Below are 26,881 nucleotides of genomic sequence, written 5' to 3'. Positions count from 1 at the left end.
ATTATTATTACTACAGGCCAATCACCCACCATTTAACCCATTGGCTACAAATGCCTTGCAGATTTTACAACCGGTTAGTGCTCAACTGTCCTCGTAGTATCGTTTTTTAAGAGCTCGATATTTTCGGAGGAAGTACAAGGCTTCCAGTTCTTTAATGACAAACTTGCCTCTGGTAATCAGTTTTTTGATTTCTTCTGGATCCTTCACTTCCTTGTTTTTCAGGAAGGCTGCCTTGAGTCGGGTTCGAAAGTAATCAGCCCCTTTGGGGTACTCCTTTCCCAGATACAGAAGCTTCAAAACACAAGAAAAGGTTGAGTTTTACACAACCAACAAATCACAGAAATTCTTATTTAGGGCCAATTACTCTGTCTGTCCTAGCCAGGTGTCCTTCCAATGGCTGGACATAAACTCTCATCAGGCTGAGGATTAAAGGAGTACAGGTCAAGATATTCAGAGGTCAACCACTGGGAGAGGGCTGAGTTAGTCCTCAGAACTTACGTTTTTGTACAGATTCAGTACTTCATATCTAAGAGGGTTGGCCATGTTGTCAGTTGAGACCTACGTCCGTTTTATTCATGTGGACTGGCATATTTACCTGAAGGACAATCATTTTAAAATGAGCTGCATAATCTGAACAGTTCTTCACGATTGACAAGAATCACCCTCTCAGATTCAGATTTCTCCACCACTTAACTCCGATTAAATCTCTGAATGGCCTTTCACTTTAGATAATTAAAAATAGCCTTCTTTCACACCGGGTGACTTCAAGGACATGTTATGTGTGTGTGTGTGTGTGTGTGTGTCTTTTGGCAAGAGAAATATGTTACTGTCTTCTTTAGGGAAATTTTCTTAATTTATTCTCTGTATATGGCAAGAGGGTACAACAACAAAAAATATAGCAGTACAGATAATTCTCAACATACAACCACAACTGAGTCCAAAATTTTCTTTGCTAAGCAAAATAGTGAAGGAAATTTGGCCTCATCTTACGACCTTTCTTGCCACAGTTGTTAAGGGAATTACTGTACTTGTTGAGTTAGTAACACAGCTATAAAATGATGCTGGCTTCCCCATTGACTTTATCAGAAGGTCACAAAAGGGAATAACATGCATCAGTTGATGACAACTGTCATAAATACAAGCCAGTTGACTCTACGAATTATGATCATGTGACCATAGGGATGCTTCAACGGTCATAAGTGCGAAAAAGGTCATAGGTCACGGGTAACCTGTAATCCAATCCCTCTTGAACACAATCTCCCAACACTTCAAAACTGAATTAACTGGGATAGAAAAAAAAGAACTGATATCCCAACCTTATGGAACATGCATTTATGGACCAATGGCGATAATAATTTATTAAATTTATATATTTAGAGGCTGCCCAACTCCCAGCAGCTCTAGCTGGTGATGAATTGTACTAAATATTTCCATGATCTGAATGAGAAGATTTGGGACGTGACCATAAAAGCCAACGGGAAAATTCCAAACAGCTTCCAATACACAGAACATAAAATAACAGGACTGAGAAGGACCTAAGGCAGGGGTCCTCAACCTTGGCAACTTTAAGACTTGTGGACTTCAACTCCCAGAATTCCTCAGCCAGCAAAACTGGCTGAGGAATTCTGGGAGTTGAAGTCCACAAGTCTTAAAGTTGCCAAGGTTGAGGACCCCTGATTAAGGGATCTTAGAGGTCTTCTAGTCCAACTCCCTGCTGAAGCAGAAGACACTATGACTATACCATTCCAGACAAGTGGCTGACCAGTCTCTTCTTGAAACCTCCAGTGATGGAAATAAAAGATTGGAGTCAAGATGCACATTAAAAAAAAAAAAAAAGATTTTAGGCAAGAATGCAGGAGTTTGCAGGAAAAAAAAATCAACCAAGGAAAACAAATTGGCTGGAAAAGTCAGAAAAAGTTATAGGAAAAAGTTATTGCTTATGACCTGCCCTCACCAGGGTGCGGCAGTGGTGAAGGGGCTGAACTGAGAACAGCGAGACCCAGGTTCGAATCCCTCCACAACCACAGAAACTCCCTGGGCGACTTTGGCCCATTCCTAAGATTCCCCCACCAACCTCACAGGGTTGTTGTAAGGAAAAAGGAATGCTCTGCAACCTGTCGAGCTCCTGCATATATATATATATATATACACCACGAACCCAGCTAATGTCAAGAGATTTCCTATTCAGCAGTCAACATGGCTAGCCAGGCAAGCCTGTGGATGATGGGAGCTGTAGTACTTCAACATATCAAGAGGGCTGCAGGCTACAACTGCAAGCTGCCCCACCAATAAAATCGAGTCCTCGGAGTCTGAGAGCCCCCCCCCCGCAAACCGGTGCGAATGTAAATCACAACTTCACTAAAGTTCGAGTTAAAATTCACTACCTGCGCAGTCCAGGAACTGCAACTTCTCCAGCTGTTCGCACAGCCTCCCAGGGAGTCTGACGGCTACTGCGCCTGCGCACGAGCTGGAGGGGCGGGGACAGACGACTCTTCAAACGTCCAGGATGGCATCGCCTAAGATTCGCAGGCAGGGGCAGATAGAGGTACGAAAGGGAAGAGGGGGTGCCTCTGCTCTCGAAAAAGAGTCCCGTTTGACCTAATGGACTTCATCACATCGTTATCAATGATGAATGAATTCATCGTTCATCAATGGAATTCATCCTCAGCAAGAGTTGGCGGCTCCATTCACACGATAGGCAAAGCTTGGTTAATTTTAAAAGGGTGCTCAATTTTTTCCCCTAGATTTTCAACTTGGATTCAACCTAGAAATAAGGAGAAATTTTCTGACAGCGAGAACAATCAACCAATGGAACAGTTTGCCTCCAGATGTTGTGGGAGCTTCATCACTGGAAGCTTTCAAGAAGAGACTGGACAGCCATCTGTCAGAAATGGTGCAGGGTCTCCTGCTTGGGCAGGGGGTTGGACTAGATGACCTTCAAGGTCCCTTCCAACTGTTAATCTTCCCTGTGTATCCAAGTTAGCATGTCGCATGTTAGTATGTAAAAACATATGAAACATATAATATATAATTATACCACCTACCTTATTTGCAAAACCCTGGATCAGTGTTTCTCAACCTCAGCAACTTTCAAGATGTTTGGATTTCAACTCGCAGAATTCCCCAGCCAGCACGTCGACACATCTTAAAGTTGTTGAGGTTGAGAAACAGTGCTATAGATCGAGAATACTGGTTAAGCTTATTGCAGGTCTGCATTGGGAGTAATGCGCCTGCGCTGACTTGCCATATAACAAAGATGGGAAATGATTAAATCATAGAGGAAGAACAAAATGAAAGCTGCCACCCAATCATCACTTCCGAATTCAATGTTCGCACTGGCCAAACCTCCATCATTGCACGGATTGCCCCCCCAAAACAACCCGATCCTTACTTTATTTCCACCCAAAGCGCCACGAATACCGATTTTCTCAATGCTCTTTCTGTATAATTAGTAGCGTGGGGGGAGCCATAGAGTTCCCACCTCCATAAAGTTCATTTGGGAACCGGAAGTGTTTTCACAAACAAGCCTTCCAACCTCTTGGGTTGAATTCATTCCAGTTTGCCAGGAGGAGCGTCAAAGGGGCGGGACTCTCGGAGCGCCTGGGGGAGGGGCGGGACTCGTTGCCGCGGAAACGGAGGGGCGGGGTCATCAACAACTTTTCAGCCCGGGTTATTGGGGTGCCGCTGAAAAATGGTGAGTGACGCCCTTTCCCCAACCTGGGGGTGGGTTTATTTGCATATCTTATATGCATATGCAAATCACCCCCGCGTCTCGCTTGTAGACCCTTTCCAAAGAGATGAAGCACGCGAGTGGGTCAACGTGTTGTGTGAACGCAGCCAGTCACCTCGTGAACTGCAGTTGGTGGATCTGGCACTTCCGTCCCCATTGAGGCTATAATCTCCATGTCTTTTTTTTAAAAAAAAAACATAACCCGGATTTCTTTCTTTCTTTTTCTTTCCCCCTAAAAATGTTTTATTTCCATTTGGGGATGCTCAGTTAATTGGGTTTGAGTTAATTCAAGAATCCAATTCAGTGTTTGTGTGAACACAGCCAGTAGGCTGATGGTAAGATGGAATTCTAACTACTTTGTTCCCCTCTTGACAATTTTATTGTGTTTTTCTGATTTTTCCCCCTCTTCTTTTTTCTCTCTCTCTGCATTTAGGGTCCCAAAAAGAAAAAGGTATGTAGGTAGACAGATAGCTAAATTAATCTTAGAGGCATTAATACGTAACACTTAATACTTAATCTCGGAGGCATTAATACTTATCACTTAATACTTAATCTCTTATCACTTAATACTTACCAATAGCTCATATATTTAATGTTGATAATAGATTATAACTTCAAATTATGGTCCACTTTAGTGTAACAAAATATATTACAAGTACATTAGTTCATACAATGCATTTCAATCCTTTGGGGCAGTTTCCCAACCTTAGCAGTTTAAAGATATTTAAGCATAGTTGACTGGGGAATTCTGGGAATTGAAGTCCACATATCTTGAATTTGCCCATGTTGGGAAACACTGCATTAGGATAAACTTGACAGTTATTTTTAATGACATGGAATTTAAGTGCAGGAATGATTAACACATTTACAGTCCCCTTCAATGTGACCTAAATTTGTTGACACCCCCTGCTAGCACCAGGTGTTGCTGAACTACAGTTCACAATCAACCTAGCCAGCATAGCCAATGGTTCAGTGTTGGAAGTTGTAGTTCAGGGATCTTCAAACTTGGCCCTTTTATGACTTGTGGACTTCAACTCCCAGAATTCCTCAGCCAGTGTGCCTGGCTGAGGAATTCTGGGAGTTGAAGTCCACAAGTCATAAAAGGGCCAAGTTTGAAGACCCCTGTTGTAATGCATCAACATCTGGAGCACCTTAATACTTCTATGGTTAGACTTTCACCTTCTGTAACCACAGAGGTTGTGAAATTGACACACCTCCACAATCACGTGTGATTTTTGAGATGTTTGAAATGCTATTGATTTGATTCTTGCCTCAGAAGAAGCATATACAGGTAGTCCTCAACTTACGACCGGTCGTTTAGTGACTGTTCTGACAGACTTACCTAGGGTTTCCTCTGGCACAGCTGAGAAAAACTCATCTCATCCTGCCTCCTGCCTTTCTCCTTCCCGCCAGGTGGCCATTGTGCCTTGCCAGTATCTCCCCATCCTCCATAGTCATATATATCTTCTCCTCACCCAAATTTTGCTTCTTTCCTTTTGACCATATGATTAATTTTGTGGGGAAGACAAAACACACTTTTGATGAACTCTAGTATAATAGTGAAGAACCTGTAGTTAGACAGTGGTTCAGGACCTAATTCCCAATAGCCCCAGTTCGTATGCATTATCTGAGGATCATAGCAGGGGTCCCCAATCCCGGGTCTGTGGACCAGTACCGGGCCGTGGCATGCCAGCAACCGGTTCACACAAACAAGCCAAGTCCCATCTGTGGGATGCAGGCAGCACACAAAAGCACACACCCTCCAGTCCGTGGAAAACCCTTTCTCCACAGAACTGGTCCCTGGTGCCCAAAAGGTTGGGGACCTCTGGATCATAGGACCTACGCCCAACATCATCTTGAAGACAGTTGAGTGTCCACACTATAATTATACTGCTGGGAATACTTAGGGCAATGTTTTGCTGTCCTCTCAATAGACCCAAGAAAGCATTGTCATGATGTCCTTCAAGATCTGGGAAGTTGCAAGATCACATCTGGGGTTGGGGAATATCTCGAGAAGCCCTCTTGCCTGGCTTTGGTTACCAGCCAGTGGCCTCCTCCAGTTAGGAAGAATGGACAAAAGTGCATTGTGACCCACCTTGGCATGATGCCCAATACATAGATAAGTGCATGGAGCTATTCACCATTCTTCGGTGAGGTAGCAGTCTTCATAAGTAAGATAATAAAATGTGGATATCATGGACCTTGTTTAACAGATTTCAGTGCAGTGGACAACAAGCTAATTCTGATTGCTTAATCAGTCCAGACAATGTCCTTGTAGTTTGTATAAATTGATAGCATTTTCATAAGCTGTTTCATTGAACGTTTCATTTAATTTTGTGCAAATCTTATGTACATTGTGTACATTTAATGTACATCATGTAGAAATGCAAAAATTAAATGTCATGTGCATTGTAGAAATTCAGATTTCGTGTCCATTGGGCTTTCCCCATTCTACCCCGATATTAGTTTGTAAAATTAAGAGTTTCCTTATCTGTCTTCCAATACCTAAAGTTGAACAATAACTCTTGCAATTTCTTGCTATTGGCCAGCCTGGCCAAAGTTGCTTGAGCTGAATTCAAATTCAATGGGGAAGCCAGAAGAAACATCTGAAGAATATGTCAATGGAGACCCTCAGTCATCCAGGTCATGGTTGTCCCAAAGGTGCTTTTTCAAGAGGCAGCTGGACTCCAGGTGGCCTCTACGACTCTCTAAAAATGCAAATGACCAGCTGTCTGCAAGGAGCATAAATCCTTCCATTCCCCACCATCCAGTCAGAGCTGAAGAAGCTTCTTGGATGAGAAGCGAAACGTCTTCAAAGAAAAACAAGAAAGTCCAGTGGCCTCTTGAAAAAAGCACCTTTGGGACATCTGAAGAAGATTGGGTTGCCTACTGCTGTTCTAGATTGCTAGGGCAGAAGGTGTCCTGCACTGGAGCAAATAGTCATTACAAGAGAAGAGCAGGGATGTCTCCATACTGAATTTGAAGCTGACGGACCTCTTTGGAGGACCTTCTGTGTCAGAGATTCAGAAAGTCTTAGCATACAGCACCACCATTTTAGTTTCCCAGCTGCTCCTCAGCATTGCCAAATGATGGGGCATTGTGGGCGATTAAAATGGCAGCTCTGATGTGTCCAGGTGATGTGAGTAGATTTATCCAACCTGTGATCTCTCAGTTGCCCATTTCAATGTCAACATCTTTCCAAAAGGAAAATAAAGACCAGTTCGTCCTCCATTCCACAAGTTTCAAAACGAACTACGCCTTGATTTGAAAAAGCGGATATATTTTTACCAATATATTTTTCAGGGTAAGAAATATATATCGAGTCCCTTTTCTGCTCTGTCCTTTAATTTCCTTTCCATTATTTTGTGTGGGTTCAGTCTGCTGGTAGTAAGAAGATTAGTAAAGCGGAACGGATGAAATTGTTAAGAGAAGAGGAAGAACGTCGAATGCTGGAGGAAGGTAGGTGGCTTTTGACCCTCGGTTCGTTTAGTGGCCATTCAAAGTCACAGCGGCACTGCAAAAAGTGACTTATGACCGTTTTTCACACTTGTGACCGTTGCAGCCTCCCCATGACTCATGTCATCAAAATTCAGACGCTTGGGAACGGACTCATATTTCTGACGGTCGCAGAGTCCCGGCGTCATGTGATCCCCTTTTGCGACCTTCGGACAAGCAAAGTCAATGGGGAAGCCAGATTCACTTTACAACCGTGTTACTCGCCGAACAGTTGCAATGATTCACTTCCCAACTGTGGTCAGAAAGATCGTAAAGTGAGGCAAAATTCACTGAACAGCCGTCTTCCTTACGAATGGGGATTTTGTGGTCATAAGTCAAGGACTACCTGTGTTTGCGTTCAAGGAATCAGGCTGATCGATTAAGTAAATGAAACCTCGTTAATTGTGTCTTTTATTTTGTTCCCAGAGCAAGCCCGCTTACGTTTTGAGCAGGAACAAGCTGTGAAGGCCGAAAAGGAACGTATTGAAAGAGAGAAGACAGAACGCCTCGAAGCCAAAGTGAGCTCCCTCAGGCCTTGCTATGGATATTATCTAAGGCCGCAGGGGTAGGCAACCTTGACTCTTTTATGACTCGTGGACTTCAACTCCCAGAATTCCTTCCAGTCAGATATGCTGAATCAGGAATTCTGGGAGTTGAAGTCCACAAGTCATAAAAGGGCCAAGTTTGAAGACCTCTGTTCTAGGCCATGGGTAGGGAGTCAGCATAACTGACTCAGGAATTCTGGGAGTTGAAGTCCATGAGTCATAAAAGAGCCAAGGTTCCCTACCCCGATCTAAGGAAAACCTGGGCATCTTATGTCCCCTGGGCTACATCCGGCCTTTTGGTTGTCCTTGTCTGGTCCACATGGATTGCTTTTATTTTGAAGTTGACTGCTTTATGGATGTGTATGTGTGCCTGCCTATGCATCTTCGCAGGCCTAGGGGTTCATCCTTCCACAACACGTGGCTTCTTGGGAAAATTACTTCCCCCCACCCTCTATTTCTAGGGCAATCACTGGTGTTCCACCCCATGGCGTAACTGCAGGAGGCTTAGGGTCAATAAAACAAGAAAATATATTCAAATGTCCTAGTCAAAATTCAGCTATAAACACGAAGAACCGAATAGAGTGGACGTCATATTATTAGAAAAACTCCAGAGAAGCATTAACATCTTTTCCTAGGAGCCCTGGTGGCATAGTGGTTAGAATGGAGTAGTGCAGGCTAACTCTGCCCACTGTCAGGAATTCGATCCTGACTGGCTCAAGGTTGACTCAGCCTTCCATCCTTCCGAGGTCGTTAAAATGAGGATCCAGATTGTTGGGGGCAAATAGGCTGACTCTGTAAACCGTTCAGAGAGAGCTATAAAACACTATGAAGCGGTATATAAGTCTACTAAGTGCTATTGCTATTGCTTTTTTCTAATATCCTTCTTCATTTGTGAATTCATCACTTCATGGTAGAGATTGCCACTGAAAGATGGTGGGGACATTATCATTATTTCAATCCGACTCCCCCCCCCTTTTTTTTTTTACAAGATTGGGTTTTGGATTGTAACACTGACTTTGCCATCTTGATCCTCCTTGCAGATACGGTTGGAGAGTTATGCAACACCCAAATGAAGAGAAGTGTAGTTTGTTAGGACAACTGTGAGATCAAAGTATGGTTTCCCAGCTGGCCATGAAATTGCCCATTTTATTCAAAGTGGAGTTTATTGAATAGCTTAGTATAGGGGTCTTCAAACTTGGCCTTTTTATGACTTATGGACTTCAACTCCCAGAATTCCTGAGCCAGCATGCTCGGCTGAGGATTTCTGGGAGTTGAAGTCCACAAGTCATAAAAGGGCCAAGTTTGAAGACCCCTGGTCTAGGCCATGGGTGGGGAACATTGGCTCTTTTATGACATGTCCACTAGGACTCCAATGTCCCTCTCGCAGTTATTACCATCTGCGCCTACCACTATACCTCTGCATTTATCTTGGATAAAGCAAAACGGGTTCATAAATACTCACCTGACTGCATTTTTTATCAGTTGCAGCTTCTGAGTGATCTTCAAGGACAAGCAGTCAGTTGCGATGGACTAGTGGCTTAAAATAAATAAAAGAACTCTTTCTTGTGTCCCATTCAGGATCAAGAACGCCGGGGTGAGGAGTTAGATGAACTTTATGAGTTAGAAGAGAGCTTTTTCCTTGCCAGCCAATGGAAGTTGAAAAGTAGAGCCCTTGCTAAGGTACATGTGTCCTGGGATATTTGGCCCTTGCTTCCTATGAGGGAAAATTGGAATTCACCATGTAATTTTTAAAGGCTACAAATCTTTTACGAACAAATCTACATTGCTGTAAGATTTTCACTGTACAGATAGTCCTCAGTTTGCGATTACAATTAGTCTAGAATAGGGGTGGGGGACCTTGACTTGTGGACTTCAACTCCCAGAATTCCTGAGCCAGCATGCCCAGCTGAGGAATTCTGGGAGTTGAAGTCCACAAGTCATAAAAGAGCCAAGGTTCTCCACCCATAGCCTAGAACAGGGATCTTCAATCTTGACCCTTTTATGACCTGTGGACTTCAACTCCCAGAATTCCTCAGTCGAGCACACTGGCTCAGGAATTCTGGGAGTTGAAGTCCGCAAGTTATAAAAGGGCCAAGTTTGAAGACCTCTGGCCTAGAATATTGGTTGTAAGTCACTGGAGTCATTAAATGGCTCGCCTCATGACCTAACTCAGTTTTACAACCATTTTCCAATGGTCATTAAGTGTGCTACCAGGGTCATTAAGTGACTTGTGTGGTCAGTAAGCAAACCACAGGGTCGTTAAGCAAATCCAGCATGTCCAATGGGCGTTTTTTTGCCACTTTCTGCCAGAAAACGGCAAAACCCATCAAAAATCACGGCCATGTAATATAGGTAGAAAAGCATTTTTGACAATGTTTGAAAGAGTTACTATACACTGTTGTGTGTATGGTGGTGACAGTATTAACTCTGAGGACAGGCCCCAAAATGTACGTTGTTAAGTGAGTTTTGCCCTATTTTACGACCTTTCTTATCACAGTTGTTAAGTGAATCACTGCATTTGTTAAGTTAGTAACCCGGTTGTTAAATGAATCCGGCTTCCCCATTGACTTTACTTGTGAGAAAGTCACAAAAGGGGATCACATGACCCCGGGACAGTGAATTGGTCATAAGTATGAACTGTTTGCCAAGCTTCTGAATTTTGATCACGTGACTGTGGGGGGTGCTGTAAGGTTGTAAGTGTGAAAAATGGTCATAAGTCACTTTTTTCAGTGCCATTGTAACTTCGGTCACTAATTGAACTGTTGTAAGTGGAGGACTACCTGTAGCTTTTTAAAGCAACCGGTCTTTAAGCGAGGACTATCTGTAAACAAGTGAGCAGTCCTGCATATCTGTTTACCTGCCTCTGTTTTAAATCCCTCCAAATCTTGTCTGCTTTCCACCTTCACCCATTCATGTCTTGCTGTTTCTCCAGTGGGAACATTACACAGGTTGTGACGGCAGCCCAGACCCAACTGTTCCCCAGGAAATCAACACTTTCATGAGTTTGTGGCTGGAAGAGACCCAGAACGATATTACGACAGTGGTCGAGAAAGGCAGCAAGGTGCTGGAAGTAAGTCCCTGCCATGATATCCCATAATAGTCATTCCTCCATCCAGAGATAGGTGAGGTGCCTTCTCACGGTGAGCAAGATTGTTGTTTTATTTTATTTTATATTATTATTTTATTTTATTTTATTATTTTATTTTATTTTATTTTATTATTTTATTTTATTATTTTATTTTATTTTATTTTATTTTATTTTATTTTATTTTATTATTTTATTTTATTTTATTTTATTTTATTTTATTTTATTTTATTTTATTATTATTTTATTATTTTATTTTATTATTTTATTATTTCATTTCATTTTATTTATTATTTAATTTAATTTTATTTAATTTTATTTAATTTTATTATTTTATTTTATTTTATTTTTTATTTTATTTTATAATAATAATGATGATGTTGGAAGGGACCTTGGAGGTCATCAAGTCTAACCCTCTACTCAGGCAGGTAACCCTATACCATTTTATTTTATTTTATTTTTTTATTTTATTTTATTTTTTATTTTATTTTATTTTATTTTATATCATTTTATTTATTTATTTATTTATTATTTTATTTCATTTCATTTTTTATTTTATTTTTTATTTTATTGTTATTTTTATTTTATTATTTTATTTTATTATTTATTTATTTATTTATTATTTTATTTCATTTTATTTTACTTTTTATTTTATTATATTTTATTTTATTTTTTATTTTATTATTATTTTATTTTATTATTTTATTATATTTTATTTTATTATTATTTTATTTTATTATTTTATTTTATTATTATTATTAGTTTATTATTTTATTTTATTATTTATTTTATTTTTTAACTTAGGTACTGTCCAACTCACTCGCAGTGTGACTCTGGGTATGGTTTATAGAGAAAAAAATTAAAACCCTATAAAAATACGTAACGGTAGTCCTTGACTTATGGCCTCAATTGAGCCCAAACTTTCCATTGTAAAGCAAGACAGTTGTTAAGTGAGCTTTGCCCCATTTTATGACCTTTCTTGCCACAGATGTTAAGTGGTGAATCAATGTGGTGGTTAAGTTAGTAACATGATTGTTAAATGAATCCGGCTTCCCCCATTGACTTTGCTTTTCAGAAGGCCACAAAACGTGGTCAAATAACTCTGGGGCACTGCAACCGTCGTAAGTACATGCCAGTTGCCAAGCGTCTGGATTTTGATCATGTGACCAGGGGGATGCTACAAGGGTTGTGAGAAAAACAGTCATAAGTTGCTTTTCTCAGTGCCATTTGCAACTTTGAACCGTCACTAAACAAATGGTTGTAAGCTGAAGACTGCCTGTGCAAGAGCAGGTGGAAGATAAGTGCAGGGCAGAAAGGGAGATCGTACACAATACACAACGACTGTGTGTTGTGAATGCCTGTATCTATTATCGGAGTGGAATGTTTTCCAGCTTATTGCCAAGTTAGAGATGTACGTGTTGGAGACCCCGTTTGAAGAGCTCCCTTCCAAAGATGTCGCTCAGTACCAGGAGACAATTGTGCAATTGCAGAATGTGCTTCGCCACAAATACAACCAAGCAACAGAACATCTGCTGAAGGTGAGTCGGCAACCCCGTTGTGGTTTTTCTCTGATCCTCAGATTACATGGATTGATGTGCATCTCATTCTGCCCAGGTTAGCTGCTGTTCTCCTTCCTCAGTTTAATTTTAATTATAACAACAACAACAACAACAACAGAGTTGGAAGGGACCTTGGAGGTCTTCTAGTCTAACCCCCCTGCTCGTGCAGAAGACCCAATACCATTTCAGACAAATGGTGGTCCAATCTCTTCTTAGAAATCTCCAGTTTTGGAGCACCCACGACTTCTGGAGGCAAACCATTCCACCTATTCATTGTTCTCACTGTCAGGAAATTTCTCCTTATTTCTAATTTGGTTCTCTCGAATTGTCTACAAGCCTTTTCTAATTGACTGTCCATAGATTTTAGTAAGAAAAAAAATCTGGTTTCATCTGCATATTAATTTTTAAAACTCTCTGCATCCCCCATACGTATTTGTGTCCAGTGTCTTTTCACTTTTTCACAAGTCCACCATGCATGATCAAATGCCCTTTCAGGTTTGTTATCTTTCCAACAGTAATTAGCAATAGCTTTTATCTGTCTCAGACAATTTCTTGGGCAGATTGGTACAACTTTTTGATTTTTTTTGGTTCCAATGTTCTTTACACAGCAAGCCAGTAGTTATGGAGAATCCGAAAGCGGAAATATGGAACTCGTCATGAAAGAGACGGACATGACGCTGTGCCTTTGGGCCAATCTCAAGAAGAATGCAAGGTAGAGTTCTTTGCTAACAAATTAAAGAGACAGTAACAAGGCTTCATGTTACGATCTTATTGAGATGAGCCACAACTGGGAAGTAACTTGTGGATGTGAGTGTGTCAGTGATGCAGTCTGTTATGACATGCAGGTAGTCCTCACTTACCTGCAACTTGTTGCTAAGCATCGTGGTCATTAAGCGAAAATCATGTGCGTCTAGTTGCTGGTTTCTAATGCATACACAAACACATAGTTGCTATGGTAATTAGCAGTTTACTCAAGATCAGGGAGATGACAGCAGACAAGGAAAGCAAACCAAAGCAGAATCTCTTAAAAGAGCTGGCCTGCATGTTTGCTTTTAAAAGGAGCACGCAGAAAAATAGCCAAAATCCAGTCCAAGGTTCTGAGAGCCAAATCAGAGTTGTCAGCCAACCCAGAGGTCACAATTCCACAAGCAGGGTCTAAAAAACATCACGTAAGAGCTGGAGTTCAGATGGTTGATTCCAATGAGGATCATGAGTCAAGACTGTCTCTTAAATCAGGCTGCAGCCAGCCATCTTTAATCAAGAGGTTTAGTCCCTTGCTTGGCAAAGAGCCTCATAGAACATCTCTGTTCCGCCTTATACTCACCAGGTATGAGGGCTGGCTGGCCTTATGGCACCATCATCTGACAGCTGTGGCACCAGCTGTGTTTGATCAGTCTCAGGTGGGTCTTATCTTTGTGTCTCCCGAGGCTGCCATTTCACAGGTTCTGCTGGAGCAGCTTCTTCACCTTCAGAACCAGTGCCTAAATCCCTGGCCCCAACAATATGACTGTGACCTTTCCCCCCCCCATCTGGTCATTATCTGAGTCACAATGGTTGTTAACCGAAATATCACACAATTGTGACTGGCAATTTTGGTTCTGCTTGCTTGTCCATTCCTTGTGCTTGTTGCAACGTTGCAGTTTACGACCTTCGCAGCATCCCTGCGGTCACGAGATCAGAATTCAGATGCTTGGCAACTGATTCACATTTATGACCGTGGCTCTGTCCTGGGGGGGGGTCACGTGATCCCCTTTTGTGACTTTCTCACAAGGGGGAAGCCAGATTCACTTAACACAACCGGGTGACTAACTTATCAACCGCTGGGATTCACTTAAGAACCGTGGCGAGAAAATGGGGCAAAATTCACTCAACAAATGTCTAACTAACACCAGAAATTTTGGGCTTAATTGTGGTGGTAAAGCGAGGACTTCCCATATCCGTATAACCTTGGTTGCAATTTCTCTCTGTCAGATTCCGGAGCCAGATATTTTACGATGAGAACAAGCAGCCCTGCCATGCGTTTGATCTTCCCAAGCCGCTGACCACCTGCGACGTGGCCGTACGCATCTTGCACACCCATTATGACCATTTGTCGCCTTTTCAAACGTTCCCCAGAGAACTCCCAAAGTTGGACCTCCCGTTCGCAGAGGAAATCACTCAGCCCAGCGAGGACAAACAAGTCTCAAGTGAAGAGCGGGAGACCTTGAAAGACATGTCTGAGATCAAAACAGAAGCCTCAGCCAGAACGATGGTAAGTGTGATGACCCCAGGGCACAGCACCGAGGCAATGCAGTCAGCTGGCAATTCAAACCAACCTTTAATTGCTCCAAATTTTCCCCAAATGCTCCCACGTTTCTGGCAAGCCTCCAAACAAAGGAAGAGACACACACCTCTGGCTGCAAGTAGTCTGATTAGGAGAGGAATTTACTCAAGGCCATGGAGATAAGAAAGAATGACACATACATCATAAACCTAATGAGTCTGTGTGAATACAGCTTGCCTGAGCAGTTTCAAAAGGGAAGCCAAAATACAGTCCGAGATCTATAAACATCCAAGCAACGTTGTCAGCCAGTCCAATGGTCAGAGTTTCCGGGTTTCTAAGCAGAAGTCACAGAACAAGAGATCAGCAAAAAAACACACACAAAACTCCAAGGAATCAGCATTTGTTCCCAACAAATGCCTCTCCCCACAGCGTCTCCTTAAATCTCAATCTCCAGGTGTTCCTTGTGGAGAAGGGTGGGACGCTCTCCTCCCGAGTAGTTGAGCCTGCCTGCGTTGTTCCCTCCTTCTCTCCACTCTCCGTGCTCTAGGGTCAGGTGGGGGTGGCCCCTGCTCATCACCTGAACTCTGCCTCTCCTGTTCCTCCTGTCCCACTCCTGAAGGGCTCTGGCCTGCCTCGGCCTGCTCTTCCCCACATTCCTCTGAAGCCACAGACATCTCTCCCTCGACCTCCATAGGGTCCCGTTCCAGCTCATTTTCCTCCGCAGATTCAGGCTCCGATGGAGGCATGACAGTAAAACAGAGCAGAAACTTGCAGGAGAAGGGACATTACAGTACAAGGACTTGCAACCTCCCTCAATTGGTATGCTTTGTCAGCTGGTCAAGCCAAAGCGAAATTTAGCAATAGCAAATAACACTTAGACATATACAGCTTCACAGGGCTTTACAGCCCTGTCTAAGCAGTTTACAGTGTCCATCTATTGCCCCTAATAATCTGGGTCTTTGTTTTACTGACCTCGGAAGGATGGAAAGCTGAGTCAAGCTTGAGCCAGTGAGATTCGAACTGCCAAATTGCTGGATGAGCGAGTAGAAGACCCGGGTTCTATTTGCTAACAAGCAAATATATATTGGCTTGAACAGTAGGGTTGAATTCAGGGTCTTCTATTGATTTTGCCAGTTTTAAGTGATTTTAATATTTAGTTAATTAGAGGAGAGTACACAGCCTCCAAAAGTGATTTATAAATATCATTCAACTGGCTAACGTTGTCACCGGCTGATGTTTTCTCCTGCTTGTAGACCTTCAGCGATGTCTTCAGTTATTCAGAAAGAAGAAGAAGCAGCAGCTCCAGGGGCTCTGGCAGCAGAGAAGATCATTATAACAAAAGCTCCTTTTTCCTTCGGTCCACCTCCAGAGGTAATGTGGTCTCTGAATAATGGCATCTCTTTACAAGTAGTCCTTGTTTAATGATGGGAACTGGGACTGGGAACGCCATCGGTAAGAGATGCAAAAAAAAATAAAAATCACTATATATATATTTGATTGATGGATTGATTAGCTCTTGGGCCATATCCAAGTGCAAAGTTCCAGAAACAAATTATGACTAAAATTCGACAAAAGCAATTTAAAATGGAATATGATAAAATACAATTTAAAATGGAATTGGAAAAAAATAAAATGAAATTTTATTTTACGTGTATATTTACGTGTACTGTATATATATAGTCAAGTATAGTCAAGGCCATGGTTTTCCCAGTTGCAATGTATGGCTGTGAAAGTTGGACCATAAGAAAGGCTAAGTGCCAAAGAATGGAGGCCTTTGAACTCTGGTGCTGGAGAAGACTCCTGCGAGTCCCCTGGACAGCAAGGCGATCAAACCGGTCAGTCCTAAAGGAGATCAACCCCGACTGCTCTTTAGAAGGCCAGATGCTGAAGTTGAAACTCAAGTACTTTGGCCACCTAATGAGAAGGAAGGACTCACTGGAGAAGGGCCTGATGCTGGGAAAGACTGAGGGCAAGAGAAGAAGGGGACGACAGAGAATGAGGTGGCTGGATGGAGTCACTGAAGCAGGAGGCGTGAGCTTAAATGGACTCCAGAAGATGGTAGAGGACAGGAAGACCTGGAGGAATGTTGTCCATTGAGTCGCGATGGGTCGGACACAACCTCGCAACTAATAACAACAAAAATGAAATTGGTATAAAATGCAGTCTAAAATGAAATGGGAATAGAATATAATAATTTAAGATATAGATAAAATATGATAAAATTATATTTCGGTGTCACCCCTGCAATCTACCCCAATCAGTCCCACATATGCAGATCCCAACTGAACCATTTTGCTTAAGTACCGCACAGTGTTAAATGTTATTTTCAGATTGTGGCTGCATGTAAGGTAAGTTGTTTTGATATGGGGATCCCAATGGGTCATTTGTTTGGTATGTAAACCGATATACCTGTCTCTCACCCTCTTATACAGGCAATCATCAAATAGGATGTGAGCCAGGTCTTCTACCTCTGCCACTCTGCAAATGCAGAGACGTTCATTGTAGGGTATAGAGATGCAAAAAAAAAAAAATCACATGATTGCCTCACTTAACGACAGTAAATCCAGCGATTTCGGTTATCTTTATTAAGCAAATCCTGGGTGGTGGTTAAGCAAGAATGTCAGTCTTTCAGAGTTATATGTGAGAAATTGCTTTCCTATCTCTCTACTTGAGGAATATTGGTCACGATATGAGATGTTGAAATACCTTGGACTATAAAATTTTGCTCGACAAACAGCTTTTTACTAGAAAAACTATTTATCAACACGTGAAAGAGATGGATGAAGACCAGGAACAGATTCTTTCCATGTTGAAAGCAATACATGAAACCATTCTTTCCGCTTGTGATAAAATAAGAACTAACATAAAAGATCAAGACGCCAGCTTAGATGCCCAAATCCAAACTTTTGACTACAACCAAAGAACCAACAATTGCAGAAGATAAGCAAGAATGTCAGTGACTAAATTAGCCACCCTACTTTCTGAAGGGAATTGGTGCCCTTCTCTCAGGTGTGAAGAATCAGGACCATGCTTTGTTCTAGTCAAGCTGATTTATTGCTCAAACATATACCCAACAATGTAGTCATCTAATGGTCAGCATTGAATTGGTGCTAAATAAGAATTAACAGAATTCAAGAGGGTCTGGACTTGGATCATTTGTGGGAACTTAAGGATTCTAGGCTGATTACTCCCTTAAATCCACCCACCAGGCTCTGCTTGTCCTTCTCCGACCTACACCTTCTTTCCAAAGGTGTGCCGAGCTCATGGGGAGTCCCGGTGGGCCTGCAAAATGCAGGCTGCATTGTGGAGGGAAGAGCAAACCAGGATGGGGGGGGACAGGTGCATTTTGGGCTTGTGTCCCACTCTTGTGCTGGACTGGCCACGGCTGTGCCACTTCCTGTTTGTGTTGGAATCCGGAATTGAGGGGAAGGGTGAAAAGGCTGGCTAGCCTCGAATCACTGATGTGGGAGAAGCAGCTGAAAGGACATCCCCCCCCCTAAATCTTGGCAGTATTTTTCTAGTACTTCTACGGTGAGTGCATTACTCTGATGAGCTCCTGCCAGCCTAGCATTTTGAAAGCATGCAAATGCAAGTAGGTAAATAGGTACCACTTTGGTGGGAAGGTAATAGCACTCCGTGAGGTCATGCTGGCCGCATGACCGCGGAAAGGTCTTCGGACAGTGCTGGCTCAGCGGCCCTTGAAATGGAGAGGAGCACCACCCCAGCAATGATTAGCGGAGTAAGCTCTGTATGCTTTAACTTTACATTCTGTGTTGCCAGGCCTTGGCAAGCCGATCTGTAAAGGGGAGGGGTTTGCTTTTCAGCTGAAAAATGAGGGCAGTTTAGAATTACGGTACAGACAAACTAAAGACCTCCCGCCTGTCTGTCCTTTTCCAGCTCATGTTTCAGCCCTGCGGCTCTTTGATATCAGTGAATTGGATATCCTCGAAGATTACACGGTGGATTTACACCAGTTCATGCCAGTGGGAGGCGTCTATCACTGTGATTTGCTGAAGCTCCCACCTCAAGCCAAGCAGGTCAAAGGATGGACCATCGTGGAAGTAATGGTCTTTTTTCTTTCTTTCTTTCTTTCTTTCTTTCTTTCTTTCTTTCTTTCTTTCTTTCTTTCTTTCTTTCTTTCNTCAAAGTGGGATCCTTAAGGGTGTGCTGGATGGAGACCAGCGTGTCTGTGGAATCAGATTCCCTGGTCTCTCTACTCTAGCTACAGAGTGACTGCAGAGGCAGGTCAAAAAAGTAAGAAAGGTCCACCACAGAGCAATCAAAGCCCCACCTCATTTTTACTTGTGTTTTCTATGAAAAGAGGGTGGAGCTTCAATCCCCAGAGTTGCCAGCACCCTCTTGACTTTTTTTGACCACTTTGCACAGCTTTCTTGGAAAACAAGTGTTGCAAGCAATTGCAATCCAGTCCTTTCTTTGGAGGCATGCCCACTTCTCTAACTATAAAGATTAAAAAACAAGTAGGGGAAATTATCTATAAAATTTAGGAATAGATATGCATTTGGATATGCATTTGCAAAAATAAATGCATGGTGCATGGTGGATTTTTCCCCATTTTTTTTAACATAGCTTTGATTGGCAGCAATTTAAAAACTGTAGGAATGATTCAGCTAGCAGGCAAGTAAAGTGGTAGGTGAGCATATAGAAGGCAGCCAGATAGATAAAAAATGTCTTCCCCTAATTAGGCTTAAATTCTTTAAAGAAGAACATTTGCAATAGTGAATGTTAACACTAGTTAGAAACATGTAAGAAACAATGGTTGTGCACTGTTGGAATAATCTTTTCACTGTTGGTAAAAGAAAATACAGGAACATTATTACTTAATGTGTAACTGAGCTGGGCAGAGATCTACCTTGGAACATAGAATAATAGAGTTGGAAGGGACCGTGGAGGTCTTCTCGTCCAACTCCATGCCCATGATAGGAGACCCTATGCCAGAGGTCCCCAACCTTTTGGGCACCAGGGTCCGGTTCCATGGAGAAAGGTTTTTCCACGGACCGGAGAGTGCGTGGTTTCGTGTGCTGCCTGCATCCCGCGGATGGGGCTTTGCTTCTTTCTGCGGCCCGGTTGTTGGCATGCCGCGGCCCGGTACTGGTCCATGGACCAGGGGTTGGGGATCCCTGCCCTATACCATTCCGGGCAGATGGCCATCCAGCCTCTTCTCAAAAACGTCCAGTGATGGAGCATCCACAATTATTGGAGATAAGCCGTTCCACTAATTGTTCACATTGTCAAAAAAATTCTCCTTAGTTCTAGGTTAGATCTCTCTTGAGTGATCCATGCTGCCCTTGGGTGCTTTGGAGAATAATAGGTGGTCTCCCTCTTCTTCGTGACAGCTCCTCAAATATTGGAAGACTGCTATCATATCCTTGCTAGTTCTTCTCTTCGTTAGACTAGACCAGGGGTAGGCAACCTTGGCTCTTTTATGACTCGTGGACTTCAACTCCCAGAATTCCTGAGCCAGCCATGCTGAGGGGAAAGGGAGAGGTTTCCATGCTTAGCCATGCTGGCTCAGGAATTCTGGGAGTTGAAGTCCACGAGTCATAAAAGAGCCAAAGTTGCCTACCCCTGGACTAGACATACCTACTTCCCTCAATCGTTCATCATATGGTTTCAACTCAAGGGGAGAGGTAAGTTGAGTTATTTCTATAAAGCAGCTAAATTTTCTTCCTTTCTTGCTTGAAGATCTTGGATACAGGATTAGAGACTTACCCCTACACTGCGACATGTGAGGAATCTGAAGACAACTCAGCCGTGACGGTGGGGATCACGATCCATCTGACTGATTCCGTGATTTATTTTGAAGAGCCACTGATAGCGAGGTGGGATAATCAAGGTATGATACACTTCTAACAACTACTCCAAGAATGAGCTAGATTTTAATGTCCACTTTCCTGTGCTAGTAACGGATATCTGGAGAAGAAAACTGGTAGAAATATTTTACAGGCAGTCCCCGATGTATAGCAGTCCATTTAGTGGCTGTTTGAAGTTACAGTGGCACCGAAAAAGTGACTTATGACCATTTTTCACACTTACGACCGTTGCAGCGTTCCCCAGGGTCACGTGATCAAAATTCAGATGCTTGGGAACTGACTCACATTTGTGACAGTTGTAGTGTCCTGGGGTCATGTGATCCCCTTTTGTGACCTTCCCACAAGCAAAGTGAAGCTAGATTCACTTAACAATTTGTGTTACTGACTTAACAACTGCAGCGATTCACTTAACAACTGTGGCAAGAAAGGCCGTAAAATGGGGCAAAACTCACTTAGCAAATTTCTCAATTAGTCACAGAAATGTTGGGCTCAAGTTGTAAGTCGAACCTGTAATTGTCCTCTAGTTCTTTTTGGTGGCTTTATTCTGAGTGTTGCTCCTGAAGCAATTCTGAGATCAAAAAAACCAGCTGGCAAAAAGAAAGTTTAAAAAGTAAAGCTATCAGGATATGGCAGCATAAAACAATCTCTGTTACAGAATTCCTTTGAGCAACGAACATGATTGATCAAATTACCCCAGAGTTCTCCCCAAAGTTCATACTGGATTTGAAGAACCACAAAAGAACGAATTCTGAGTGACCAAAACTCTACTCTTCTAACTTTACGTTTGTTCGTTGTTGTACTTTTGAAACATTTCGTCCTGAGACATGAATTCATTTCATGTCCTTCATTCATCTCCAGAATATTAGTCCCCACCTTTAAAAAAAATAAATCCTCTTCTGTTCTTTTTTTTAAGCATTTCTTTTATGGGGATTATTTAATAGCTCTATTTGGGGACCCTTGTCTAGCCCTTTCTGTGAGGTCAACCCACAGTATTTGCATGTTGTAAAAATTGTTTTTACAAATTGACGGTGTTATGATTTAGGTATGAAGTCCATTGGAATAGGGCAGTTATAACCAATTTAAAGAGCTGTGTGGAACGAATGCAGTCTTTCTTCCTTTTCTTCGCTGTACAAGATAAATACTGGAGGACCGATGACATTGGGGAGGTGGTCTACAGCATGAACGAGAAGGCGATCTCCTTCAGAATGAACGGCTTCTTCACCGTCACGTTACTTCAGGATGCTCACCTCAACATGCCGTATCAAGCCTGGGAGCTCCAGCCTGTAGGCCCCGACCGAGCTATTTTTACCATCCTCACCACCTTTGCTGAGGTCCAGATCCACATCAAGGTAGGTGGGAAGACAACCGGCAGATCTGCGGTGTGGGTGCAGGTAGTCCTCGACTTAACAACAGTTCATTTGGTGACCGTTCAATTTACAACAGCACTGGAAAAAAGTTTTCCACACTCACGACCCTTGCAGCATCCCCATCACAATCCAGAAGCTTGGCCATTGATTCATATTTATGACAAGTCACAGTGTCCCGGGATCATGTGATCTCCTTTTGTGGGCTTCTGACAAGCAAAGTCAATGGGGAAGCCAGATTCACTTAACCACCATGTTGCTAACTTAAGAACTGCAGTGATTCACTTAACAACTGTGGCAAGACAGGTCATAAAATGGAGCAAAATTCACTTAACGCAGGGGTAGGCAACCTTGGCTCTTTTATGACTCGTGGACTTCAACTCCCAGAATTCCTGAGCCAGCCATGCTGAGGGGAAAGGGAGAGGTTTCCATGCTTAGTCACGCTGGCTCAGGAATTCTGGGAGTTGAAGTCCACGAGTCATAAAAGAGCCAAGGTTGCCTACCCCTAACGTCTCATTTTTGGACTCAATTGTGGTTGAAAGTCGAGGACTATTTACTCTTAGGAAAGAATGAAACGGCTGTTTAGCAGCTCTTCTGTTTTTCTGAGGCAGGAAAGTCAATGTATGATCTATTCTGTGGCTACAGTCGAAGATTCTGACCTGCTTATGGGGCTGAGAGAAAAATGGATGACACCCATGGCCCTCATGATGGTCCTGAAGAGAGCCGGCATGAACATCTTTCCCGCTGAATACTCCTCAAAGTATGTCAGCGTGAACAAAAAAGTAAGCAGCCGGGAAATGGTTTTCTGTCATTTCCTCATTTCATGTGTTCCGTTTGGGTAAGAACGTATGAATGCAGTCATTCGGGGTTGTCTACCCTGGTTTAGTGCAGGAGCGTGCAACCTTGGCAACTTAAGACTTGTGGACTTCAACTCCCAGAATTCCTCAGCCAACATGGAAGTCTCTAGCATGGAAGTGTCTTAAGTCCACTAGTCTTAAAAGTCCTTCACCTATACCAGGAGTGTCCAACCTTGGCAAATTTAAGACTTGTGGACTCTGCACAATATATAGAGAGGATAATTAGAATATTTTCAGTTCTATCTGTCCGTCCGTCTGTCTGTCTATTTATCATCTATCTCTTTCTAATCTATCGCTACCATTATCTAGCTAGCTATTAGATGATTGTTAGATGATAGATACATCATCTTCAGATCTATCCATCCATCCATCCGATAGATAGACAGATGATAGAGACCAGGGGTGTCAAACTGCTGGCCCTCAAGCCGGATGCATCATAGTGAAACTGTGCCAATCCCATTGCTGGCAATGGCAAAAAAGTCACGATACGTCGCGACACATCACGTGACATTGTGAGTTTGACACCCCTGATATAGACAAATGATATAGGATGATGATGATAGATAGATAGATAGATAGATAGATAGATAGTTGATTGACATATGATGATAGAGGGAGATAGATAGATAGATAGATAGATAGATAGATAGATAGATAGATAGATAGATAGATAGATAGATAGATAGATAGATAGATAGATAGATAGGTGGTTGGTTGGTTGGTTGGTTGGTTGGTTGGTTGGTTGGTTGGGTAGGTAGGTAGGTAGGTAGGTAGATGGATGGATGGATGGATGGATGGATGGATGATATGGATAATAGATGATAGATGATTGACATGATGATAGAGATGATAGATAGAGGGAGATAGATAGATAGATAGATAGATAGATAGATAGATAGATAGATAGATAGATAGATAGATAGATAGATAGATAGATAGAGATAGAGAGAGAGAGAGAGACAGACAGACAGACAGACAGACAGACAGACAGACGATATGGATAATAAATGATAGATGATTGACAGGATGATAGAGGATACAGGGAGATAGATACACAGATATGGATGATAGATGATTGACAGATATGATAGAGGACAGACAGACAGACAGACAGACAGACAATATAGATCAGCATCAAGAGAGAAAAATCAGGCTTGGGCCTTGTTCCTGTGCCAGGTTTCCTTCGCAATTGACTTTGGATAGTTTCATCTGCTTTTTTACAGACGCTGTTGGCAGAAATCATGGTTTATCAGCAAATGTCTCTTGTTGCCACCTCTTTTGCCTTTGGCTGGAGCAAATGGAATCTGAAGAGCGGAGAGAATAATCTGGTCTTTAAGGTGGGTGTAAGTGGCGATACCACAAACCCTGCCTAGTCTCCCCGTTAGGTATAAGCAGAGCCGGCTCCAAGGCCCCACTCTGTCCCTGCAGTCTCCCTGGCATTGCTCCTTGGTGTCTTCTCCACACACAAACACATACACACACACACTCCCAAGCGAGCAAGATCAGAGGGAAGGCTTGCAACCTCCGTCTCCTCCTCTTCTCAAAAATGGGCAGGAAGAGAGAAATGGCTAGGACAGGGATGGACCACCAGGTCAGTGTTTATTTAAATGATTTTTGACTGTCCACCTCCTAGAGGTGACTTTGGGTGGCATACAGAAGGTCAAAAGCAATCAAAATATCACCAATCATTCACATCGCTAAAGTCCCCCACAAAACCCCCCACAAAAAACAGCGATAAAGCCAGTCAAGCAACCAGGGATTTCTGCAAAGCCTGGTTTAGAAGATGACACATAGAGTCCTTGGATCCTAAGTGCTCAAGTCCAAGAGGACCTGTTGGTGGCTATGACAACACCAACGAGGCTCTGCCTGTTTGTGTGTGTGTTGCATGTCAATTTTGCCAGGAAACATTCAACTTCGCCCATTATACTCTTCCTTTTTGAAAACAGTTGAAGAAGCCCAACAGTTCCTTCAGAAGCGACTAAAGGATAATATTTGTAGATCAAGGTTGAAGTGAGGGATCCTTGGTGTGCTCTGAGCTTGGCTGTTTTCTTGCAGACGTTTCATGACCCATCTAGGTAACGTCATATGTGTTAGAAGCAATAGCAATAGCACTTAGGACTTAGAAAGGCTAGAGAGAAGTTCCCTGAAGGTGGGCTTCAGCACGGGGGTCCGAAAGCTTAGACGACAAAAAACTCTGGTCCTGGTGACCGATCCAGATTGGATCCTGCAATTTAGACTTATGTACAGCTTCATAGTGCTTTTACAGTCCTCTCTGAGCAGTTTACGGTGTCAGCCTATTGCCCCCAACAATCTTCCTTTTCCTTCCTTCTTCCCTCCCTCATTTTTTAACTCCCTCCTTCCTCCCTCCCCCCTTTTTAATCTCCTTCCCTCCTCCCTCTCTTCCATCCTCCCTCCCTCCCTCATTTTTTATTTTCTTCCTCCCTCTCCTTCCCTTTTTATCTCCTTCCTCCCTCCCTCCCTCCCTCCCTCATTTTTTAACTCCCTCCTTCCTCCCTCCCTTTTTAAATCTCCTTTCCCCTCCCTTTCCATTTTTTATTTCTTTCCTTCCTTCCTCTGCCTCCTTTTATCTCCTTCCTTCCTTCCTCCCTCCCTTTTCTCTCCTTCCTTCCTCCCTCCCTCCATTTTTTATCTCCTTCCTTCCTCCCTCCATTTTTTATCTCCTTCCTTCCTCCCTCCATTTTTTATCTCCTTCCTTCCTTCCTCCCCCCATTTTGTATTTCCTTCCTTCCTCCCTCCCTCCCTCCATTTTTTATCTCCTTCCTTCTTCCCTCCCTGCATTTTTTATCTCCTCCCTGCATTTTTTATCTCCTTCCTTCCTCCCTCCCTCCCTCCCTCCCTCATTTTTTATCTCCTTCCTTCCTCCCTGCCTCCCTCCCTCCCTTGCAATAGCACTTAGACATATACCACTTCACAGTGCTTTACAGCCCTCTCTAAGCGCTTTACAGAGTCAGCCTATTGCCCCCAACAATCCGGGTCCTCATTTTACCCACCTCGGAAGGACGGAAGCCTGAGTCAACCTTGAGCCCTTCAGGATCGAAGGAATCGAATTCCTGGCGGTGAGCGGTGAGCTAGCCTGCAATGCTGCATTCTGACCACTGCGCCCCCAGGGATCCTTCCCTCGTAAAAGAGAGTGCTAAGCTCTGATGACGTTTCCTAGTTGGGTAATGAAACGTCTGCGTGAAAACAGCCAAGCTCAGAGAGCACCCGGGACCCCTTCAGAATTCTGGTGAGGTGTCCACTCTCTCTCTTTCTCCCGCCCAACTGCAGGCCTGTGAACATCTGACCGAAGAAGACCAGATCCAGGAAGAAGCATGGGCTCTTTACATGTTCAACGGCCAAAGAGCTCAGAAGCTTGCGATCGGTGAAGACAGCGATTCTTTCTCCAAGAACATTGCAGAAGGCTCCGAATTCCACTCCACTCTCTATCATCTCCTGAAAGATGCCGGGAGCACAGCGGCAATGGACCGGGTCACACAGAGCAACTACCTGTTCATCGATGCCGTGTACCAAACGCTCCTTGCCACCAGGGTGCTGACATACTCCTAACACACGCCAAAAAGCTGCTTCAGAAACTTTATTGAGTTCACAGACACTCCAGTCGATCAGAGGTGGAAGAAATCACACTTCAGACATCTCTTTTTTTTTTAATAGAAAAGAAAAATAAAATAAATATCCGTAAGCTATTTAAGGATAGACTACGTGCCCTGAATTTTTTTTTTTTGAAAAAAAAATCCGTCTTGTTTCTATAAGCTCTTTGGTGAGATTTTGGGGCGGGATGGGTGTGGGGGGGGAGGGAGAGAAAAGACTGACGAAATTAAAAATAAAATAAAATTAGTTGCAATCATTCAGAAGATCGACTCGCTTGGCCGGAAAAGGCTGAATCGTATCTTGTTTCTGAATGACGTGGTCCTAAATTATTAACAGAAATGTGAAGACGATGCATTAAAGTTGCATTTTTCTCGGCATTCAGAAATTTAAAATGTCATAAACCTCAATTGCTTCATCCGTCTGCTAGATTATTCAGTTTAAGACTACATGCTGAACAGGCACTATAAAAATGAGTGTATTTTCAACCTTGGCAGCTCTAAGGTGGGTGGACTTGTACTCCCAGAATTCCCCAGCCAGCCATGC

At 42.9% G+C, this 26,881-nt stretch overlaps 2 protein-coding genes across 2 annotated transcripts; one reads left to right on the top strand and one right to left on the bottom strand.

The window, feature by feature from the left end:
• On the bottom strand, positions 1-2,463 carry ETFRF1 (electron transfer flavoprotein regulatory factor 1). Its single transcript, XM_015824952.1, has 3 exons — positions 2,385-2,463; positions 499-595; positions 1-291 (listed from the first exon to the last, which is right to left on the bottom strand). Exons 2-3 carry the CDS (start codon positions 541-543, stop codon positions 82-84), a joined length of 255 nt encoding a protein of 84 aa, XP_015680438.1. The 5' UTR covers positions 544-595; positions 2,385-2,463; the 3' UTR covers positions 1-81.
• Positions 2,464-6,842: 4,379 nt separating this feature from the next.
• Positions 6,843-26,464, top strand: CASC1 (cancer susceptibility 1). Its single transcript, XM_015824949.1, has 15 exons — positions 6,843-6,869; positions 7,108-7,189; positions 7,652-7,743; positions 9,349-9,450; positions 10,703-10,840; positions 12,247-12,393; positions 13,023-13,126; positions 14,386-14,665; positions 15,931-16,048; positions 18,575-18,738; positions 20,381-20,531; positions 21,643-21,857; positions 22,484-22,654; positions 23,953-24,066; positions 26,018-26,464. Exons 1-15 carry the CDS (start codon positions 6,843-6,845, stop codon positions 26,294-26,296), a joined length of 2,184 nt encoding a protein of 727 aa, XP_015680435.1. The 3' UTR covers positions 26,297-26,464.
• The last annotated feature ends 417 nt before the right edge of the window (positions 26,465-26,881 follow it).

This window comes from Protobothrops mucrosquamatus, unplaced genomic scaffold (assembly GCF_001527695.2).
Source record: "Protobothrops mucrosquamatus isolate PMUCROS unplaced genomic scaffold, P.Mucros_1.0 scaffold2428, whole genome shotgun sequence".
Classification (NCBI taxonomy): Eukaryota; Metazoa; Chordata; class Lepidosauria; order Squamata; family Viperidae; genus Protobothrops; species Protobothrops mucrosquamatus.
This window is presented reverse-complemented; position numbering and strand designations above follow the sequence as displayed.